Source organism: Prinia subflava, chromosome 3, assembly GCF_021018805.1.
Source record: "Prinia subflava isolate CZ2003 ecotype Zambia chromosome 3, Cam_Psub_1.2, whole genome shotgun sequence".
Classification (NCBI taxonomy): Eukaryota; Metazoa; Chordata; class Aves; order Passeriformes; family Cisticolidae; genus Prinia; species Prinia subflava.
In genome coordinates, this window is record NC_086249.1 from 79832584 (window position 1) to 79856077 (window position 23494).

Sequence of the window (23494 nt, forward strand, 5' to 3'; positions counted from 1 at the left end):
GTGCTCAGTCTGTGCAACCAGTGAGTGTAGACACTTATCTTCATTTTAAGAAAAAACAGCTCTTTTGGTTTTTCTGACATTGGCAAGAGATCTACACCAACAAGTTCACAATTCGGGTATCTTCAGCAAAGAAAGTGTCATGACCAAAGACAAGCAACAATTAAATTAAATTTGTACAGTGAGAGCATACATTACAGCGTTTATATCACCCCTCTCTCTTTTCAAAGGTACAGCATGGTAATTTCACTGAATTTACCAGAGTTTCTACAGCATAAAACTGCACAAGGTAAAAAAAGATGTAATAGCTTAATCCAAGGAAGGACTGAGCTATGAGTTTATGCTGAGGTGACCCTTCAGACTATAGAGGAATGGAACAAAAGAATGAGTTTTTTTCTCATAAAAAGATTTTGGCTCAAAATAAGGCAAAATATTTCATAATTTTTTCTCGATTAAACAAAATAATATCTTGATTTATCCAAAACTGAATGCATAAAATAATAGAGCACCACAAGTCAGAAAAGTTGCAGAATTCACAGTGGGGAGGGAAGAGCATAATTACAATTCAACATAAACTCAGTGCATTTCCTTAAGCTGCTGCTGTGTTTCTGGTTTGTTTCAGTAACTGTTGTCCACAGCACCAGGGCACAGAAATGAGGCTGGATAGTGTTTGAAGGCAATTTGTCAGTAAAACTCTGTAAATTTAAAGGCTACAAGTGCAAAGGATCTCAGAGGTCCAATAGCAGAGGCAATTGCTTGGCTGATGATACACCAGGTTTGTGCAAACCTCTCTTGTCTAGGTGCTGTCTCACCCTGTTAGTGTGTGACAGCCACATGGAAGAGCTACAAAGCCATGCCTGTATCTTTTCCCCCCAAAATCCCATTATCCTGGTGAAAAAATCCACTTCCTTTCCCTTTGCTGTATTTAACATGCATCTAAAACCAGAACTCTCATCCATTATTTTTAGAAGAGCTGTGGTTCAGTGTTATGACACATTGACTGTTTTAAATTTACTGAATGTGGTTCTTTCTAAATATTTCTCTGCCCTCACAAGGAATGGGGAAATGCCCATTAATTAAAACACTTGGGAGGGCTCTTAAAAAAGCCAGCAATGCCAATGCCAAAGGGAGTAAGAAGCAGTGAGAGGAGCATCTCTGCAGGTCCATTATGTTTCCCCTTTATTTCTGCCCGTTGCCCCCTTGCAGAAAGTGGCGGGCAGCCCTCAATTAGCAGATCAAACACACTTGCACTTGTGCCAGAAACTCAAGGAGGACAAGACCAGGTAGGAGAGAAAATGCTTTTTAAGCAACTACAATATGTTTGAGTGGGCAGAGCAGTACAACATCACAGTGGAAACCATTAGAAAGCCATTCCAGGCTCATTTTTTAAAGGTGGCATCACAGGTTGGTCTTCCTCCTCTGTGAGCAAACATTTGCAGCACAGCTCTGCAGCATCTTCTGAGGTGATGGTGCTACAACAACCACATTTGAACTTGTGGAAGGAGGACTGACTGCCATATAAAGAAGGATATGGAAAAAAAACCAACTTGTAGCTGCAAGGGCTTGAGTGTGCAGGCCAGTAAATTAAAAATATATAGTTCATGATATAACACCTCAGACCTGGTTCTGCATTGGTATATAAATGATGTACCTAGTAGGTATGCTTAGCACGTGCTACATGACATTTTATAATTTGCCTTGTTCTGTATAATCAACAGTTATGTTGATTATTCTGACAAATTATTGAGAGAATAAATAGTACTACATAATCCCGCTGTGGGTGGTTGGGCAATGCAGTTAGTATTTTTCATCCTTGTGAAAATCAAAGTTAAAAGTTAGTGGTTGCAGGCCAGCCAAAGTGATTTTTTTTTTCTTTTTGGAACTCTAGAAGTTCCTGCTTATTGAAAAGTAGCATATTCACTAGTCTTAGAAAGCTAAACTCTCTTCCTTTACAGTTATTTCATAGCTAACCCAGGGTACAGCAGAGAGAGACATATTTGATTGCACTGTTTAGTTGCTTCTGTTTTGCAAACAGGGTACCAAACATATGGAAAAATAGATTAGTTCTGTGTAGGCTGTCTATTATCCATGCATTTAAATAACAATGTTATTAGCTTCAAGAATAAAAGTTGCCACCATACATAACATTAAAAAGAAATTGATATGTACTACATCCAGCGTCCAAGGCTAGTATGAGTAAAACCTATTAATTTTGATATGTACCAAAATGCCTTATGGACATCCATACAACACAGAAGTACAGTTATTAGCTCATCTACACAATTTCTGTCAAAAAGAAGAATCTTAAGATCATCATAAAGCCCAAAAGGAAGGCTAAGTCCTATGTAAGACAGATAGTCTTCATTTTGAGAAAGGAAAATAATCCTTCCAAAAGATCCTTCCAATACTGCTTCCCAAAGAGCTGAGTGAGAGAAAAAGGATTTTGTGATTCTACTTACATTACAATTGAAGGTGAAATAGTCGTTAGCATTGTTTGGTTTGGGTTTTTTTTTTTTTTTTTTTTTTTTTTTTTTTTTTTTTTTTTTTTTTTGCCTTTCTGGCAAAAGGCTTTCTGCTTAAGTCAAAATACAAAAAATACTTTCCACCACAATCAGTCAGCTATTCTTTTCAATGCCCCTTTGAGCTGTCTGCTTTTTTTACTGGATGGACATGAGTAGGATATAGCTGTGCTTTTGTGTACACATATTCCTGCTGAACTTACTCTAAAAGAAAATGTACAGTCAGGTGTGAAAAAACCAAACCAAACCAAAAAACTGAGAAAAACACTCCAGACCATTAACTTTTAGAACTGCCTTGAAGAATATTGTCCTTACGTGTTAAAAATATCAAACCATCTCTATACGCAGTCTGTAGTCAGTTTTTTTTGCAGGCATCACAGCTTTTCTGTGTTACAGTCATTCAAACATTAAGTAAAAAATGCTGATATCTTTTGTCAGAAAACTTCTCCTTTCTGAACAGCAGGAACTCGTGAACCAGTGACTTTGATTCAGACATCAATGAAATACCTAACAAATAATGTCTGTATTCCTGAATGCTGTCTTTGTTGACAAGAGGTGAGCCCCCTCTACGCTTGCTTTCAGTGATCACACATTTCAGTGTGTGATCACTGAAATCTGAATGGGTGAATGCTGCGCAGCCTCCCTTGGCTTTCTCTGGATCTTTTGTACCTGTGCAGACTGGGGGAAGGCAGCATTTCCATCTCACACCTTCTGGATAGTCCTTTCGGGGAGTTTTTCTTCCTAATTGGGTTACAAATATGTTCTTTTTTTCTCTAAAGAAATGAGACATTTCTCTCTTCCCTTGTGAGTCAGGGTGAGCACGGGAGACTGACACCCTAAAATGCACCCCGTAGTTTACCTGGTTTAGCTGCGTACAGCCACCTCTGACCCCACGCATTTGAGGGCCACCCTGAGCCCTGTTCAGCTGGAGCTGGAACTGAGCCTGTGTAGGAACAGGCATTAAAGCCTGCTCTAGTGAATGACTGCACAGCTTGGAGTAGCAATTACTTCATTCTGGGAGAGTGTGAAAATCCCATGGAGCCACGGGAAATGCTGCCTTGTTCAACTGGCCTCTCTGTACATACATGAACAATAGAGGCTGTTTCACAATGCCAGGTTTGACAATTAAATAAATTCATTTAAAAAAAAACCTTACAGTCTAGCATATGTGGCATGAGACCACCGACAAATTCTGATAGTCACACCAAAAACAATACATAATATTTCTGCCTAAGCATGTCCTTTGCACCTTCATGAGCTAAGCCTTTGCTTTTTTTTCTGTAACTATTTGCAAAGCAGTAATAAATACTCAGGCTCAGAAAAGGAGTCTTTCTTATGCCTGCTACTTAATTACAATTTATAGACTCAAGACTAGATTGGTCTAAGATATATTTTTTCAAGTATTCTCTTCTTGTTTATAGTACGACAGTAGTACCTTATTGCACATTGTTTCTCAAAGACTTACTTCTACAACTGTGGGACATTATTTCGTTTGGGGCACTTGACAGCTTTGAACCCTGGCAAAATGACCTTCCCCTTCCGATAGAGATCATCCTGCAAACCTTTGTTCATCCTCTGCACCAGGAGCTTCTCGTAGAGCAGGGGATGGTAGGCCCCCAAGGTGCAGGCTGCATCGTAGTAGAGTTCGTGGTAGTGACACAGGTCAGTCTGTCGCACTGAAGGGATGTACTCGTACACGTGCACTTCGTTGCACATGGACATCATGATGAGGATGCCTGCAACAAGAAGTGGAAACAAAAGTGAACACCAGCTTTCACTTCTCTTGCAGAAATTTCCCTGTAGTCATCTGATCCATTTTTTCTTTCCTTATTTTCCTTGCTGTCACACACCTCAAGTATTTCGTAAAATCAGTAAGTGAAGCAATCGTTCCTTTTATTTGAGCAGCTCTCACCTATCCTTGATACATAAAGACTGTTATCCCTGTAGAGTTAACAGGTAGGATAACAGTCATGAAGAAAGAGTGAAAAGCCTTTCAGTAAAGAACTTGCATATCACCATCAACCTCCTGAGAGAGGAGACTGCTCTTTCCCACCTCCCCCCATTTCCTCTATGGACTGTCCATAGAGGACATCCCCCACAAGAATCCTTGAAACATCTCCACCTTATTGCAATGTTGGTCTTTCTTAGTCTGAAATTGAATCAATTCCACTTTTCCCATCTGCTTTCCACATCTTCCCATCTCTAAGCAGCAAGACTTGGCTAAACATATGCAGAAGGGCATATAAAGAAACATCACCTCTGTAGTGGTGGCACTACAGCTTCAGACAACTCTGTGAAGAGTCTCATGGAGAGACACCAGAGACAAATTCCTACTTAAAGCAGTGCTGTCATTAGGAAAAACCTCTCACCACTTCCTTGCTCAGCAAGGAGAAATCCACAAAATGCTAACCCATTTTTTCCTGCCATGTGCCAATGGCACACTATCATCAGCACCATCAACTGCGGTCTTTAGAGCCTTGAAACAAGAGAAATATTGCTGTTGCAGCTGCACACTTGCAGACAAACTAATACCAGATAATGTTCAACGACACTGGCAAAACTACAATGCTTTCACATCAATCACAGCTCCTGGAAGCTTTTTCTGTTTCACAAAGCCATGTAAAAGGAAAGTGACATGAAGTAAGTTTTGGATGCCATTTATTAGCTTTTTCAGTTTCACTTAAAAAATAAATTTGTGTAGAAAATGTATTGAGGCACTGGTGGTATCCCTTTCTGTTGAATAGGACTGTCAGCTCTCAGAGGAGGTAGCTGTGTAACTCTGCTCACTTGGCACTTACAGATGAGAACTGATGTAACTGTTGATGGGGTTTTTTTTCCCGTGCACAACAGCTTTAGCATCATTTGGGTGTTTTGGGGTTTTTTTACTTCAGAAGTAAAATGAATTAACATAAAAAATTATTTTGGTTTGTTAATTAAGCAAAGCCATTTTCTGAAGTTTAGTTTACAGTTTGGGAATGCAGGGATTTCTTGCTAATGAAAAGAACCCCACGTTCTCCCTGCTGTGTATCATTAGATTATCAAAATTACTTTCCTGGCTTATGTGTGAAGTAACTGAAAACCAATTACTTCTGTGATTAAATCTTTTATCATAAATTAAAGGTTCTGAAAATATTTTATAATTGTTCTACAGCTTTACACTCTATAGAAACTACAGTCTTAAAAAAGCTAGGCATATCAATTCTGAAGTTCATAAATTTTAGTGAACTTTAGTCTTAATCAACAAGAAACACAGATTCATGGTGAAAAAATATTTAATCCCTATTTGAACAAAAAGTACAATCTTAATAAACCAAGTTTCCTTGCCTTGAAGATGTTAGAGATGCTCTGAATTGTAATCTGCCAAGCAGCTATATCTAGAATCATTTGGTTTTTTGTTGTTTTAGTTTTACAAGTGCTTTCGTCAGCTTTTCCACTGCCAGCCTCCTTCCTCCACTGAAGGAGAGCCCACCTGCCATTCCAAGGTGACCGTCATCCAGCTGGATCAGAGGGCGGACGGTGGAAACGCGTGCAATAATGAACCACTCCCAGAAACAGACACTAAAAGGACTTCTCTGCTGCACCCAGAGCCAAGCCTAGAGCCAATTTCAAAAGCTGTACCACCAACACCTTAGGAAAACTGGCTCTGATGGAAAGTACAAGCCTTAAGCAAACTGTGTTTTATCTAACTGCCACACTACCAAGGTAACTCTAAAAGTAATAAAGGAAGTTGCCCTTTGTGGGATTGGAAAATTGTCAAGAACAAAAATTGTGACTCCTTAATAACAAAAAAATAGCCTTGTAACTCCAGGTATGGTTCAACCATGACAAAATTTTAAGCAGTGTCATTGACTTTCCTGTAAATTAGTTAGTGGAGGACTTAAAAGTTGTAGAGTTTTAGTTTTTAGTCATCAGTGGTTCAGTGTCCTCCAGAACCAATCTAAAAGGCACATTATTTTAGATGTCTCCTTTAGGATGTGTTGAATTGTTCACTTACAGAGAACTTTCCTTTTAGTGTTGTTTCTCTCCACTGACTAGACAGAAACCAAAAATAAGAGTCTGGCACTTGGCTATCAAGAACCTTCACCTCTACTCTCCTATGTAAGTAGCTTTTGGAGTTTCATGAAAAACAATATAAATGGCTTTTCCAGAAGCACAATGAGAAGAAATAAAAACAAGGCATGATCAAATATGCCCCTGGCACAGTTACCCACACCTGAGATAGGTATCACAAGTTCCTTTGCTGTCAGCACAAGAAAGTGGGCAATTTTAGGAAGCAGTGCACGAATACAAGCCATTCCTCAGAATTTCCTGGGTTTTTCTGTTGGCTGTAGGGGAAACCTGAGTGGCAGCATGGATAGCTGCATTCCCAGTATGGGAAGAAATTTTCACATGTTGAGGGCAATATGGGGCTCACAGTAATATTTAAGAGGTACCTATTTTTTACTGTAATAATTCTGAGGGTGACTAACACAAATACAGACCTGCACTGGAAACAGCTGAAATTAAGATACAAAAATCCTGCTCTCTGACTGACCCAGACATGGTCCATACAGATATGGCAAATTTACGTGCAAGGATTAAGCTGAAGGAAGATTTGGGTTTTTTTTTTTTCCAGCATTTATTAATACTAAAGTACAGGAATGGGGGTAAAAGCAGAGAATTACAAAGTATTTAGGGAAGGCCAGTACACATGCACAACTTGAGAAAACTTAAAACCTGAAAGGGCAAGTCTATAGGCTGTCTGTAGCATCTAAATATCACAAGGCTTTTCAGATCTTAAATATCCAATCCATATTTCACATTAAGGAAAAGGTCAGGGTATTCAGCCTGATTTTAGCTTTGACAAACATAACTGGTGCTACCATACACTCAAAATCAAAACTGAAGATAATTCTGCATAGGCCATTCTAATCTAATTTTAATATCCTTGATGGATTTTTGAAAGTCCCATTTGGATTACAACCATAAAAATAGAAAAATGCAAAATTATTTTGCCTGTATTGTGGTAGAACATTCAAAGATATGCCTTGTGAATGTTTTATAATTGAATGGCAATGTTCATGAACACCCAAGTGGACATTTACAAAAAAAAAGGAAAAAGAAGAATTATGAGCATAGAATACTCTTTTTTAAAAACTATGAAATGTATTATTCCAAAGAAATGATGTGGTTGTCAGAGTAACAGTCAAATGTGACTTTGTTATAACAGTACAACTGTAGACACTAAAACAGTATTACATATTTTGAAATATTTTATATTAGTATTTCAAAATCCTTAGAGTGTTATCTCTTCTTGGTCTTTTGGTTAAGATCAAGTGTAGTATAGTACTTTTAGTTTTTCCTATTTGGCAGATATCTATGATGTTAGGAAGTGTTGGGTATAGTTTAAACTCAGTCCAATTGGCACAAATAAACCTAGCTTTTACAATCTGCATTGAGAACATTTAAATCAGAATTATATGAAGATTAAATTCCCTGCATGGATGGTTTTTACAAATGAACATGTATTATGGATTCTAATCAAAAGGAGAAAATGATTTTTCAACTTGTTCTTGGCAATTTGAATCATTCCAAAGGTTTTGATTTTCCAACATGAATACTGTATGGTACGATTAAGCTTTGTGGTTACTACTCTAAATTAAAAAAGAATGTTTTCTAGTTTATAAATAAATATAGTTTAATATATCTGAATCAACAGATGCTGTATGAAAGCATGTAGAATTATAAGTGTAACTCAAATATTCATCAAAAAAAAAGAATAATTATAACATAATGTAAGAGATGCTGAAAACATTTAAATACCCATAATCTGATTTATACTCATAATGTCTCATTTCACACACATCGTAAATTCAGTTACAGAAAATAATTTAGCCAGATATATTAGTAAGTTTGTGTTTGATAATCTGTGTATTTGAGAGCATTACAAATAAGCATAAAGCATTTAGAATGTATAGTTTTCTATATGATAGTCTACTACTGTAGTCTCTCTTGACTGGATTGCAGATACCACAGGAAACTCCTTGAAACTGGGCCAATTGTGCCTCAGTTATTCATTGGTACATGCAGTAAAAGTAGCTCTGGCTTTTTAAGGCACTTTTTTTCTAAAAAAGGGTTCTTTTACCTCTGTTTAACTCATGAACTATGCGAAAAATATTAACCACAAGAAAACCAAATTATTTATCAAAGAATTGTCACCATATGGCCCTGTGCCTAAGCTTAATAGTTTGTGCAGGACTTGTCATCTTTGATGTATAATACTAGCATTACGTAGTAGACCTAGAAAATTACATATTCATAACTTGGTGAATGAAAAAAGCTCTACATTAATCACAATAATACATTCTGTAATATGAGCATAGACTGGAAAATACTGACCAGTAATATAATGTAATTCTAAATGTATTATTTAATTTTGGGTGATACAGTAGAATAATAATTTTTTTTTAACGTGATTTAGGAGGAGAGTTTGCTCTTTTATATCTCCATTTTGGGAAGTGGGAGATACTCAAATTTCAGTGTGCTTTTTATTAGAGTGAGAATAATTTGAAGCTTATGTATTAGAGGTATTCTTTATTTCTGTGTTAATACTTGAACAACACTGAGCTGGAAAGAATGCGCACTATTCTGTTCCTGCACCAACTGCTCTTAAAATAACTAAATAACAGCAACAAAGGCAACTCTTGTCCAAGTGTTTCTTCAGCTCATGATTTTTTTCTAAGCAGAGCTGGAGATCATCTGTATACTTCCATGCAACATGCTCTCTGAAGTCATTTTAAATTTAAGTTCTTAGTCATACAATGTCCTGCTAATGTTACAGTGTAATGATACCCTTGCTTGTACTTTTGTCTTGATGCATGCAAATGAAGATTAAAATAATGCCATCAACTATTAATGATGTATAAGTGTTAAAACTGTAATGTCAACTGTAAAGCCTCAAACAACATTCTCCTTCTCCCAACAATAAAGTAAATCTGGGCTTAGTTATTTTGTGTTCAGTGGATTGTATGTTATGCTAAAATTTCTGGCACACAGCAAAACTACCACCTACACAGACAACCTAAAATGTGAGAATCTACACAGGTCATGTTTTGATTGAAAACAAACCAAAATAGTGCAGGCACAGCTTTCAGCTAGCTTTTAAAAAGATAAAAGTCACTGCTGTGTAAGAGTATATAAATGTGAATTTCAATTAAAGTCACCTCTGAAGAGATAAATCAGCAAAGTGTACTGATGGACTATGGTAAGTAGGAATTTATAGAAAATCCACTAAGTAAACAGTGGACAGGAGCAAAATCTCCACAGAAAAGCCTTTATATAATCTTGACATTATTAAAAAGCCCTCAAACTTTCTGAATGCTAATGTACCATCCCACCCAATGAAATCAGAGTGCTGCTCTTGAGAAACTCTGCAGTTTTACTCTTGGTCTTTAGATAACAAAAATTTAAGGTCAGAATAGTCTGTTTACATTGGCTACCAAAGAGGGTACAGGAACAGTCAGTTCTTACAGAAGAGACTGACACTTCATATACTATCAGATTCAATTAAAAACTGAACTTTGATATGTACAGAAAGACAGGAGGAAGACTGAGTTCACGTTTCACAGTGAAAGACTTATTAACAGGAAGTGAGAGGTGATTTACTTCTGTTGCCAAAAGGAAGGGTAAATCCTTCCCTAGTAACAGTGCTAATTTAGGACTTGCCAGTGGAATACAAATCTGAAGTTTGGTGTTTGGATGCTTATATATCTTCCAAGTAAAATGGCATAGATCCAAGTCCAAGATGAGATGTAAACATATCAATAGTCATTTAGCAAACTTATTTGCAGCCAAATGTGAACCAACAACTTTAACTGTGAAAAGCCACCATGGCAATTGCCTAATGCTAATGCAAGATGATAATACTGTGCAGAAATTTGTTTAGAAGCATGAAGGCAGCAGCTGCAGAAGCAGCAAAAATATGAAGGAATGCTTCTCAAAGCTCTTATAAGGACTAGACTAGGAAGACAAAGTGGAAATAATTAATAACGAGGAGGGACATCAGCTAAGCTATGACATGCTACAGAAAGCAAAGCTACAAGCCAGCTAAAGTCCATGCTGGTGTCCCAGGAAACAAACCAAGAGAGACTCTCAGATTAAAATCAAAAGGTTGGTTTACCCTGTTGGATCTTTAACCACAAACTGTCCCCCCTCAACCAATCCTGCTCTTCCCATCCCCTCGCCTCCCCTCCACAGCTGGGACACTCACTGTGCCTGTCTCACCCCAGCCACCAGCTGTCAAATGCTACTGCCTCTCCTCAGCAACTCTGAGCTGGTGCAGAGCTGATGTAGCAGGGTTTGAAGGAGGCAGGGGTCCAGGCAGAATTTATGCAGATATTGGGCAGCCCATACCCCAAAGGAAGTGCAAAAACTTCCTAGCTCTCATGCAGTGAAAAAAACCAGGGGAGAAGTTCTACCTCTTCTCTCTCTCTCATTCTTCCAAAATCAAAGCATGTGAGAGACTACCACATCCCCAATGGCCTCCTTTTTGAGAGATTTAATAATATTGTGACTTAAGTACTGTAATACAGTTATTAACAACGTTAAAAGATTCCCCTGACATCAGTCACTGTGGAAGGATGCTGACTCATTGCTGCAGAAGAACACCTTGAGGACACATTTCACCAACATCCTCCCTTTGGCAAGATTCAGACTCTTATAAATAGTGCTAAGTGGCAGGAATGGATACAATTGCCAGGAGAAAAAAATGTAATTACTGAAGAAACAGTGTAAGATCATGCTAAAACATTCCTGACATACGTGAAAAGAAACATTCTGATGTTTCCATGCTTTAATTTGTACATTTGTCCAATTTTGTAAACTGGGTCTACTGGAGGCAAAAAGCTTGAAACCAAAGTGCCTCACTTGACTCAGAACCTTTTATTTTTATAACCTTTTCTATATGATTATAATCATCATGGTTCATGCTAGAAATTGCTTAGATTCAGGAATGTGTATCTCTGTAAAAATTCATACCCTCTATTTAACAACAGCCTATTTTCCTTCATATAGCTGTTTTAAGCACAGCGGTATTTAATAGTGTGGTCATTTAAGAAATGATTTTCTCCTCTTGAAATTAAGACACTTGTATTTCATGAAGGCCATCACTTACTCAGTCTTTCTACTAGTTCTATAGGAAATAGTTTTACAGATTTCATAAGAATCAGGTGGAAACTCAATATTCAGGATACCCCTTTCATACAGGTACACTAGTTGTGTCTGCCATCTTCAGTTCCAACAGGATTATTTGCTGCATGAGTGATTGAGAGATACCTGACCTGAAGACCAACATGGCTTTTCAGCTTTCTGACCAGCTGCATTATATTTTTTATGCTTTATCTTGCCCTTTATGTCCCTGACAATATGCATTTGCTGTTTCTGTGCTACCTCTGTATTTAGACTGTGTTACATGTGCAACACATAGACATTAATTCAATAATGTTACTGAAAAAGGAAGACTCTCCCTAATAAAATATTTTAAATACATATATCAGAACAGGAGCTAGTTATGAAATGGAGTGGATATGACTTCAATAATCTTGCTACCTTGTTTTTTTAAAGCTAGTAATGGCCTACCAAAAAGGACTGCTCCTTGGAAAACAACAATATAAATAAAATTCCCACTAGAGAGGAAGGCAAATTTGCATCTGTACGCAGAGTATATTTATCTGTACAGAGACAGATAACTTTTATTGTTAAAATTTTGCTTGTTTCATGGTTTATATTTTCAAAGCTTTCTCTGCTTGAAGGATATTTTTTGTCACTAACATTTAGATTTGGGATTGAAGACTGCTGTTCTATTCTCATAGTGAAATTAATTCCATTTCTTCAAAGAAAGCTTTTGAAGTGTTTTTTATGTATGGTGGAAGTACAGATTGACAGCACAATGATCCTCTTCACTATTCTTCCAATCAGCAGCTGTTAACCTATTTTTATCAACAACTTCATTGCTACAAGAAACACTTCTGCAAAATGTGAATGCAGCTGGTGAGATCATTCCACATGAGCTGTCTTCTCCCTGTGGATTTTTACAAGCAGGTTCAAAAAAACCTCACTTCAAGAAGCAGCCAGCTGCCAAGTCCCCCTACAACAACACACCAGGCCTCCTTTATTGTCCACTCGTGTTCCAGGTGTGCATAACCCCCTCAAGGTATAGATGGGCATCTCCCAGACACTCTTATGTCACCCCTCTGGGAGCTTCTGCAACCTCCCTAAGGCCTTTGGTGTGCTCCAAGGTATCCTAGGATGCCACTACTGCATACAGAAGCCAATGCTTAAATGCTTAAAATTGGTTTTCCCATATCAGATGCAATCTCAGGTGTCTTTGCTTTCAGATTCAGATACAAAGAAAGAAACCAAACTATTTTCTGAGAGCAGCAAATACCTAGATGAATATTACAATGTCAGTGAGGTAAGGATGGAGTTTCCAAAGCAGAAGATGGTATTTGAAGCTCTACTGCCCTCTGAGTCTAGAAGCATAAGCTAGGATGAGCCTGACTCAGCCTTGCCACTCTGACTACTTGCACCCTTTAGACCTGTCCACAGTCAGGACCTGCTGCACATCAGATAAGTTGTTCTGCTGCATGAAATGTGGGCACAGTGCCAAATTATCCCCACTGAAATACTAAGTAGAGACCAAAAAATACAGTGAAACACTATTGTTTCCAGTGAAGAAGTGCTCAGACTGAGGACCAGAAACCCTTGGCCTATGTAGGGAATACAGCTCAGCCTGCCATTGATTTCATCTTGTCTATATGATCTGCCATCTGCTTTCATTTGTTGTCTGAGGATTTTCTGCTCTATGATCCCAATAAGGAACTTCAGAATTGAGTAGATCCTCAACAGATAATATAGAATAATATGGATGTGAAGATGCAAGAAAGCAGAACATCAAATTCACTTAACTGTTCTCCAGTTCTCATACTGTGTTTTTTTGCTAGTCATTGTTTCTGTGTAGAGCACCAAGAACAAACAAGGACACATGTATGGACTTGATCCTCACACAATGTACAAATTTTAAATTTTTTTTTAATCTAACACATCTACTGGGACCATCTTAGATACACCTACCAATAAACCCTGAAGAAGGAGGGTTGGGCTGTATCTTCTCTTTAGTGTTCTCCTGAATGATGTCCCAGAGCTGCCATATAAACTTTGGATGAAGGATGTAGAAAGGCTGGGTTGGATTCTTCCTGCGATGCTGCATGTAGGGAGTGAACAGATTGTAGTCTGGCTTCTTATACCACTGGGAGGAAAAAAGTCAGATTTTTTAGAATAGTATTAAACATGTTTTGAACACTACAGTAGCATTAACTGGCTTCATTTGGGTTCTGCAGAACAGAAGCAAAGGTAGCAAAGCAGCCTGCACTGGTGGATGCTTCTGCTAGAAAGGCATTCCTCACTCTGGGCTCTTCTGTTTCCTTTCTTCATACACAGCTCCCCAATAAGTAACTGACTGCTGTGGGATGAGCAAGATCATTTTCCCCTCACAGATGCACATTAAAGAAGAGGTTCAAAGAGCTCTGACATGTTATATGGGCCTGGGGGTGAACCTTCCTCTGAAAGCATCCCTGTCCCTGCCGAGGCAGCAGCAGCGCGTGACGCGGGCTGATGGCAGCCTGCGTGGGAAGCAGGCAGCCTCTGGCATCTGTTGCTAAGGGACTCCAGCAAAAGAAAGCTCACTTTCTACTTTGCAGCCTGCTCAGCTCCCAGCTCCCTGTGCCAAAAGCCATCAGATCAACTTGTCTGCTGGAGCTGCAGCAACAGCCAAAGTAGAGACTCCCCCGGTGACAACCAGATGGACGTCTGCTGCTCTCAGTGAGGGGGTGGACAGCAGGGCACAGATGGCTGTGGGACAGTGCACTGAAGGGAAGGCTGGTGGGGAGGAAGCCTGAGAAATGGGGAAGGCACCCAGAGACATCTCCACTAGGATGTTGTATTTTGTTTGGGAAGGCAGAGAGGATGGTGGGAAAAAATGGATGCAGTTTTTCACCTTTCCTGATAAAACCTACTTCTGAAATCTGGCAATATTCCCTCCTTGGCAAGCACACAGAAAACTTGCTGTTATGTGAAAATAGCCATGTTTTATCAAACAAATGCCACCATTCATCTATCCTAGCATCTCAGAACGGTCCTTTCCAGTATAATTGCTGACTACTAAAAAGTTGTTGATTAATAAACCAATTTTTACCAATTCCTATAGACATAGCATTTTCCACTGAGATAAAGACAGAACCTGGAGTTCCTGGTGAAAAGAGAGAACCAGGAGACTAAAGCAGTAAATTAATCCTCTCTATTACTTTCAAATAATTGGGAAGAAAGGTATAAGTGGGTATCTTACCACATTCAGATTTGCAGAGTAGGGAGCAGGATCCCAGGCTACTAAGATAACATCTTTATACAAGGAGCTGTCGACAAAGTGATGGTTTGGATTGGTCAGAATCTGCAAACACAGATGCAAAGAATTGCACAGCATTAAAGGCAAGTGGTATCCAGAAAAAAGGCAAAATCCTTCTCTCAAGTGAACAGTCCTACCCACGCTGCTGTTTGTTATGCTTCAGTTCTGGCTGATTTTAAGCATCTTGTTTTGTTAAAAAATATACAAAAAAAGCTTAGCCATAAACAGCATTCATTACAGTTTGAAGCAGCATTATGCTGAATTACTCTCCGTCTGTGAGGGATGTGATGGGAACACTTGAGGTGCTGTGTAATTGTGTATCAACATTATCGAGTATTCTGGAATTCGGAAACAAAAGCTACAGTATTTCACATCATCTGCAGGATCCTCTTGGACACAGAGCAGCTTTCTTTGAAGGGCTACAGCCCCCAAGGGTAATGAATTCCCTGCCACCCATCCCCAACCACCTTTTTAATGGCTTTCTCATTTTAACAGCAAGTCAGTCTCATTTCAATCAAAAAACTGCAAATTAGGCCATGACTGTACAGATTGGAATACCTTGAAAAATAATTCCAACAGCAGTCATGTTACAGGACTATTTTTGAAGGAATTGTCATTTTGCCCTAATCTACTGCTCTCATATAACTCCCTCCTGCATCTCCCAGTACTTTGCCTGATCATCCCACCACACTGCAAATCTACTCTCCTGCTGGCTCACTCCTTCCAGGACCCCCCATGTCTAACTAGATCTCTTTGATTCCTGGTGCATCTAATGCCAGGCAGCTCAGCATTGGTCAAAACAGCATGAATTTTGTTCCAGCTGTTAAAATAATCAACATTCCAGACAAATAAATTCATAATAATTTTCATTTCCCTTTAGGATCCAATGAGCCATATTTAATTATGCATATTTTTCTTCAGAAAAATAATACTGTTGCCATAGCAATATTCTTCCTACCATAAACTTTGAGTTTAATGATTTCCATCAGCCTTCTACAGTAGGAACAGAATTAATCATGCTGCTATCAGCATGACCAACTTAATTTCTCAGGACAATTTTCACCTAAGAATGTAAACTCCTTTTTTGAGTATACAGAGCAAACTGACCAAAAGGCCAAGATTTTGAAAGCTTGGTTCCACCCCTGCCACACAGAGGAGCTCTTACTTGTCTTTCAGTAAGCAAGAGTCCTCTGGAGGTGTTGTTCACACAAATTTTGCTTTCAGTGAGTCTGCACTGATGAGTTTTTTTCTGCAATAACAGTATCTGTTGCCACTGCACAGGCTTCCTTCATGCTCTCTGGGCTTTTGTAGCAGAGAATATGAAGGGAGAAGGGGCCACAGCAGCCTTTTAATTAAGTGAATTCAGGAGTTTCCAACAGTGAGGTGGGGAGGAGGGTCAGTAAACCTGTACAGGTGACCCAGCAACAGTACAGGCAGGGAAAGCAACTTCCATCAAGTGACCTGTGCAGATTTCACTCTTGGAGAGGGCAAGGCTAATTTCTCAGCAAGTGGACAGACTGTCATGGATGGCTTTTGACCACTTTGAAGGAGCACAAAGCTTGTGGGAATACAAACACTTGTGAGGAAGCCACGTGAGCTGACTTGGCCAGAACTTCGTCATGCCCTCTGTTTTCTTGAGAAATCTTACGGGGAGCAAGCCTTACATAGTGCAGAAGAGAAGACCACAGGATCCTCCATTACCATCCCAGTGGGAATGTACTGCAGCAGCTCTGGGAGCCAGAAGACCCCTGTCTGCCCTGCATGGAGAACAGCTAATTTAGCCATTAAATCTCTCTGAATTTGCTGGGGAGCTAAAAAACCTCAGATTACTCCCTGAGAACATTTCCCTCTTCTGCAGGGAGCCTACTGAGTCTAGTAAACTATAAAGAGTTTCTAAACCTTTCTCCTTGCCCAGCTCAGGAGTTCAGGCATGGTCAATGTCAGGACATTCCAGCTAACAGTAAAATGGAGAATCATCAAAGAAAAGGAAAAAAGCCCAACAAAACCAAAAAAAGTAAAACAAAATATGTGAAAACCCATGTTCCCTGATATGTTGATTACAGCACTTAAGGCAGAATAAGATATTTCTGCTTTCTTCTCGTGAACAAAAGAAAGGGGGCATATTCAACCCAAATCCCTTCAAAGATCTAGTCTGTTCTGCAGCCTAACAAAGGCCTACAAAATGAGTGTGAAGGGAATGACAGTCCTCTTTTTGATGGCAAAGAACATGAGCTTATACACATAAAATACACACCCACCAAGAACAGACTAAGCATGCGCAGTCACTCAAAGCAGAAGAAAAAATGAGCTCATAAAAATTACAGCAACTGAAAATTTTGTTTTCCTTCAACAAGAATCAATATGTGCAGAACATGCTACATGGCAAATCATACCCCTGGTGTTGACTAAATAAACTCATTTCAGTATGTCATAAAATGTCACAGAAATTCTGTTGCTGATTTTTTGTCTGCATTTCATAAAGAGGAAAGAGGTTTGCTTTGCCCAAGACAGGAATTCAGGCAATAGCATTTTTGAAATTGAAAAACTAATCTCAACCATAAGGTGTCACTGTAGTTCAAGTCACAATTATTTATTTACACCCATACACAGAAAATCCCATTTTCTCTTGTTTCCATTCAGATGAACAAACTCACCTGATGTGTAATACCCAGTACACAATAAGGTTTTTTACTAGTGCTTTCCAAATTTTTAAACAATGATGACTTGCCTAGTGTTACACAACTCAGTTCCCATTTCTTTTGCCTTCCAGCAAGGAAATAATTGGGGAACTGGAAAATATGAGAAAATAACTTTGGAATCACCACAGCCTGAACTTTGTGAAAATCCTGGAGGCAATGGCTTCTCCAGGAGGTCAAGGTTTTCTGTACTGACAGCTCTGGCATCCTGCAGAGACTTTACAGATTAGTTCACATGAGAAACTTTATAAACCAGTTCTCTGAAACAAGGCTATCGAGTCACTCTATGCTGACAGCAGTAAAAACATCTCTGTAAGGGAAAACTTCCATCTTCTCTGCACCACAACTGTTGAATCACTACCCGCTTCCCATAATACCCAACACTTTTTCAGAGGTGATTAACTTGCTGTCATATTGCACACAAGAGACATTGACTTGAACTCTGAAAAGGAAGATCTTACCTGAGAATTAATGATCCGCATGGTTGTTTTATTTCCAACATCTTTCTCATAGCCACGTGTTGGTGCAGAATTAAATCTTAAAACGGCATCATGAGAATCTAGGAGCATAAATGAAGGGGTAACCCTTTTTTTTAGTATACAGAACAGTAAAATAAAACCAGTTATCTCAACTAATACAAAACTTACACATTTGTCCTAATCTGGATATTCTAAGGATGATAAATGTTCTGCTATGCACAAACAAAAATCCTCTTGCATCTGCCATATGTTATTAACATAAGAGCCCACTGGGAAAAAAGTTCAGAATCATCTATTAATTTAGCATGCAATACTTAAATGCTTCTCTTAATTGGATAGACTTAGTGTGGGAAGACTATTAGTACACTCAGTACACACAATTGCTCACTCTTCTATCACAAAATTTACAGAGAATTACTCCATGCAAAAGCATGTAAACTGCAGGGATATCTAATTGCACATTTGAATGAACAACAATGCTTAACTATAAGCTTGTGTTTTACATTATTTTATAATACCTGAAAATCTCAGACTACCCCAAATCTATTAATCATACTGTGTACTTATTCTCCAGCTCAGTACAAATCTTAAAGAGCCTCTGTATGGAAGCCAGCCCACACATCTGCTCACACAAAGAAACCTCAGGATCTCGTGGTAGCAAAGATCTAACAGAGCTGAATTGTCAAAGTTACTCCACAAGTAGTTGACCTTGGAGTCATGGAGATGAGAAAGCAGCTCTAGCTCAAGTATGGGTCAAGGACAGACACCATGTGCAAGCCTCCATTGGATAAGAGACAATCATCCTCCCAGTGCTTCTTTTAAGGGGATCTCAAAGCCCAAAAGCTGCGAAGGAGAGCAAGACATTTTATCCACTGTCCAGAAAAACACAGTCCCTGTTGGTAGCCTTGTATTTGGTCTTTTTTGTCCCTTCTCTTGATGAAAGCTGAGAATATGAAACACCTTAACACATAGGTAATTTGTACAGTTGTTTATCTCCAGTCACTTAAAATGTGCTGTCTATAGCTCAAAAACTGGAGGAGGCAAAAGTCTGCAAAGATAACTAACATGCCTCAATGGAGTCTTGGCTTGAGCCTATCAAACTGGGATCTTTCATTTTTCCCCTCCTTTACTCTGCACTTCTGTTACTCCATACAGGGAAACAGTGTGGCATGCAGCCAGCAGTCTGATCTCAGACACACATGCTAGCACTACTATGTCTGAAAAGAGGGATTTTGCCAAATGTCCACCAAATCCAACTCCTCAGAACCTAAGGAGTGGAAGTTTTTTCTGTGCCCCCATGCAGGGACAGCTCTAGCCTCAACACCTAGATTTCATCTACCAAGCATCTTGATGGTGCAGGAACTAGAGGAAATGAACAGAAGGTGCAGGTACTTCACATATTTGGAGAAGGAAAAGAAAAACACAAGTTTGTTGTAATGAATTTAAGAACATAAATTTGGACCTGTGATTGACAACTTTCAGGCACTCTGTTGACTGAGAACTGGATTATCAAATGGGAATTGTATGGTTTGCAGCTTAATTGAGAGACAGTCTATGCACTTCCAACATCATTCATGCTGGTTCTTTGTATACAGATGAAAAACTTCTCCTGTGCCAAAAACGTAGGAGCAGGACACAGCTTAACACTGATAATAGCCATTTTTAAATAAACTGATTTTAATTTTAGTACGTATTTGTAGACAAGCATTTTAAAGATCAAAAAAAAGTTTGGGGTTTGATCACAGATGCCTGTGATGCCAAAATAATTGGTTGTCTCAATTAATAGTATGATCACAGTGGGAGTGTTTGCTATACTTGCACAGTATTTCCATACCTACTTTCATTTAAAAACAGTCAGAGGGGTGGGGGAGAGGAGGGCAAAAACAGAACACAAATTAACATTTTTGCTTGTGTTTCTAATAGGAACACAGAAGAGGGAGCTAAAGGCCTATGAAGGGAAATGTCCTTCACAGCTTCTTTTATATAGACTTTTTATTTTCTCTTGGGAGAATAAACCATAGAATCACAGAATGGTTTGGGTGGGGAGGGACTTTAAAGAATGTCTAGTTCCAACCACCCTGCCATGGGCAGAGACATTTCACTAGATCACGTTGCTCAGAGCTCCATCCAACCTGGCCTTGATCATTTCCAGGGATGGGGCATCAACAGCTTATCAGGGAAACCTGTTTCAGTGCCTCATCACCTTCATCGTAAAGAATTTCTTCCTAGCATCTAATCTCAATCTCCTCTCTTTTAGCTTAAAATCTCTCTCCCTTGTCTACCACTGCTGTAAGCAGTCACTTGGCTTGCCACAGGCTGGGCCAAATCCTCTCCTTAGTCACAGGTATCTGCCCATGGCCTGTGAGACACTTAGAAAGAACCTTTGGTGATTCCTGGTACCCCAGCACTGCCTTGCACAACGTGTATGCAATCTGAAAATTCTATGTAGGTTTTTTCAAACCCCATCTTCCTTCCTTTAGGTGGCATCAGATGACAATTTCCCATTTAAATCCAAAGCTCTTCCAGAGGAAATGTCATAAGCTTCTGTGCCCAGAAGCTTCCTAAGAAAATGGGTACGCAAGCAGGCCCCAGGTACCATGCCAAGCACTCAAATCCATACCTGAGTGTGCAAATATGACTTGAAGCATGCTGTAATACATAATTATGTAAATACATCACAAGGTGCTACAGATTCTACAGTATAGCACTAATCCATACTGGTGTAAACTGGGTGTACTGGGGAACAGTGACAGAAGATTCTGTTTCAGTCAAAGACAACATGTTGGAGAAGGTAGGGACTGCTAAGCTTTTTCACCCCAAAGATTTCTAAATCAGTGAGGCTTTCTGTGAAATTGGGGGTTACCTTGGTGTGATTTTAGCTGCAGCTAGCTGGGCACATCTGCTGTGCTGGAAGCCTATTGCAGCAGTCTGATAATCCTAGCAGCTTCAACATCTCCCAGAGATTTAAAGAAAACCTATCTGTGTCAAACAGATGATACAGTGTGATGAAGAAAGTATTGGGATGTGAAGTCCTGGAAGATGGGGAGGATTAATGAGTGAAAATCAAAAGGTTTTTACAGAGAGCTGAAGGAGATAACTCTTCTTGTACCAGAATCAAGTTTGAGACATACCTTTCATCCTTCTTTCAAAACTCATAGCATACTGCACATGTACTACTAAAAGGAAGAACTACTGAGACATTAACACAAGTAGTAGCTCTCATTTTTGAAAAGAAAACTGACCTGGATTAGCTTTATGACCTCACCATCCTTTTCTGAATAGCTACTACAAAACTCCCACTTTGAGGTGGGGGATTCTGAGTGACACTGACATCTCAGCACACCTGCAACCTCACTGACTCAGTGTGGCAATGGGAAAACAATGGGTGAACACACTTGAACTCATTTAAATTCAGTCTCAGAAAAGAGGCTGGGGGACTTGATCTCAGTGCATGAAGCTACTCAAGGGTCTGAATTCTTTACGTCTGTGAACTCTAAATGGGCAAGAGATGAAGAGGACTCTCTATTGCTTCTTGACATGTAGACAAATGTCTGGGACAGCCATACAACAGCAGTTTCTCATGAGCTACTGCAAAATAAAGACCAGTATAATACAGCTTTGCAGAATAAAACCTGAACATGGCTCTAATCTACTGAAGAAATAAATGCATGTTGCACGCAAATGTTGAATATGGCAGATCTGATGAAACCAATGCTGCCTCCATACTACAAGCTGTAACATGATAAGAAGGCATCATTGTTTTCATTAAATTAGATTATGACTTCAGGCCTGATTTTCCTTTCAGTTATATTGTTCTGAAAGGGAACAGCCTCACTGAAGTCCATTAGTTTACATTCATGCAGTTCCAGTGAGAGAGAACAATCAGACTTTACAGATCTGTGCTTGAGAAGCATGAACCTTCTGAAATTCAAACACAAACACACACATATACACATATATACACACATTAATAGATGCATTTCACCCACCTATTTCATCCCCCAGAGAGGAGTTCAGTATTGCACCAGCAGACATAACTACTGCACAGCTCCCAAAGCCATGTGTATATAATTTGCCCAGTGGAATCTGGGGAACGTGCTTTTCCCATCCAAGAGTGGAGAAGGGAGCCTCCTTGCCATCTATTGTTTTCACATTCACTCTTTCTTTTAGCTCACAGAATAGCTGGTCTCCTGTCAACTTGGAGTTTCGTTTCCCCTTGAACCGCACCCCATGCTTATTGGTACTCAAATAATCTTTCATCGCCTTCTGCAGTCGAGGGTTTAGCATCTTGGAAGAGACATCCCCTTTCCAAAGCTTGTAAAGAAAGGATTTCGACATTGTGGAATACAGCTCATCCCAGTCATCAGATTCATCAAGCATCTGGCCTCTCCTATGCTTTGTGCTCCTTCTCCTCATTCTTCTCTGATGGCTCCAGTTGTTCTGTAAAATATTTCCTTTTGGATTATTCATGTCAGCCGAAATGAATTTTTCTATCTCTTGAAGGTGCTTGTGTGACTGAGGCTGACCAGCAGCAAATAAATAATCATCATTCACTTGGTAGAAAGCACTTTTTGATTTTCTTCCTAACTGGGATGGAAAAAACTCATCTTCATTTCTAAAGGCATCTTCCAATACAGTCCATTTCTTAGCATTTCCGGTCCCTGATTTAAAAGTTCCCAGGAGATCTTCATTAAGAAGTACCTCGTTCCCATCAATGGTTTCAGAGAACGATGGGTCATGAATGGCTCCCATGATGACTCTCTGCTTGCCCTGAAGGGGCAGAAGTCTCTTAGTTTCAATGTAAGAAAAGGAACTTGGAACTGGTTCAGCAGTGTTGCTATCTGTAAAATAGATGAATATCACCAAGAAAAGCAGGCCCCATGCAAAAATACCAAAGAGCATGAGTTGTTTCCATTGCTTCAAGTTAGGTTTCATGGCAATGCCTTTACCAGCTCCTCTGTGCCTTGAAGTATTGGTGAAGGAAAATGAAACCTGTAAAGAACATCAAATGCTATTAAAAATCATTCTAAAAAATAAATACAACTCAGAAATATCTTAACACACATTGATAGATGGCACAGAATTAATCTCCAAGCAGTAGCACAAAGGATTCAGTAGCAGAAACAGAACTCCAGAGCCCGCAGACACTGTAGGAGTGACAGGCTTTGGCTGTGCCCACACCGTGACAGCTGCTAGCTACAAAAGAAGCTGGTGGCCAGTTTCTACAGTAACACTGGATCCTGCCTTCAGGGAGATCGTGTGCCCGCCTGCTTCTGCTACACGGAGCACAGCATTAAGAGCAAAAGCAAAAGCCATGCCTGGCTGCACGCACAGTGGGTGCAATATAAGCCGTCCTCTCTTTTCCAT

At 39.4% G+C, this 23494-nt stretch overlaps 2 protein-coding genes across 2 annotated transcripts in view; one reads left to right on the top strand and one right to left on the bottom strand.

Annotated features, from left to right (window-relative positions):
* LOC134548661 (pinopsin-like) overlaps positions 1-6283 on the top strand; it is a 74136-nt gene extending 67853 nt beyond the window's left edge. Inside the window, exon 4 of the mRNA XM_063393555.1 lies at positions 5921-6283. Within this exon, the coding sequence (XP_063249625.1) occupies positions 5921-6148 (228 nt within the window). The 3' untranslated portion in view covers positions 6149-6283. The remainder of the gene's footprint in view (positions 1-5920) is intronic.
* On the bottom strand, positions 3984-23119 carry ST6GAL2 (ST6 beta-galactoside alpha-2,6-sialyltransferase 2). The gene is made up of 5 exons (XM_063393556.1): positions 22117-23119; positions 18110-18207; positions 14896-14997; positions 13626-13800; positions 3984-4252 (listed from the first exon to the last, which is right to left on the bottom strand). Exons 1-5 carry the CDS (start codon positions 23060-23062, stop codon positions 3984-3986), a joined length of 1590 nt encoding a protein of 529 aa, XP_063249626.1. The 5' UTR covers positions 23063-23119.
* Between the last annotated feature and the right edge of the window lie 375 nt (positions 23120-23494).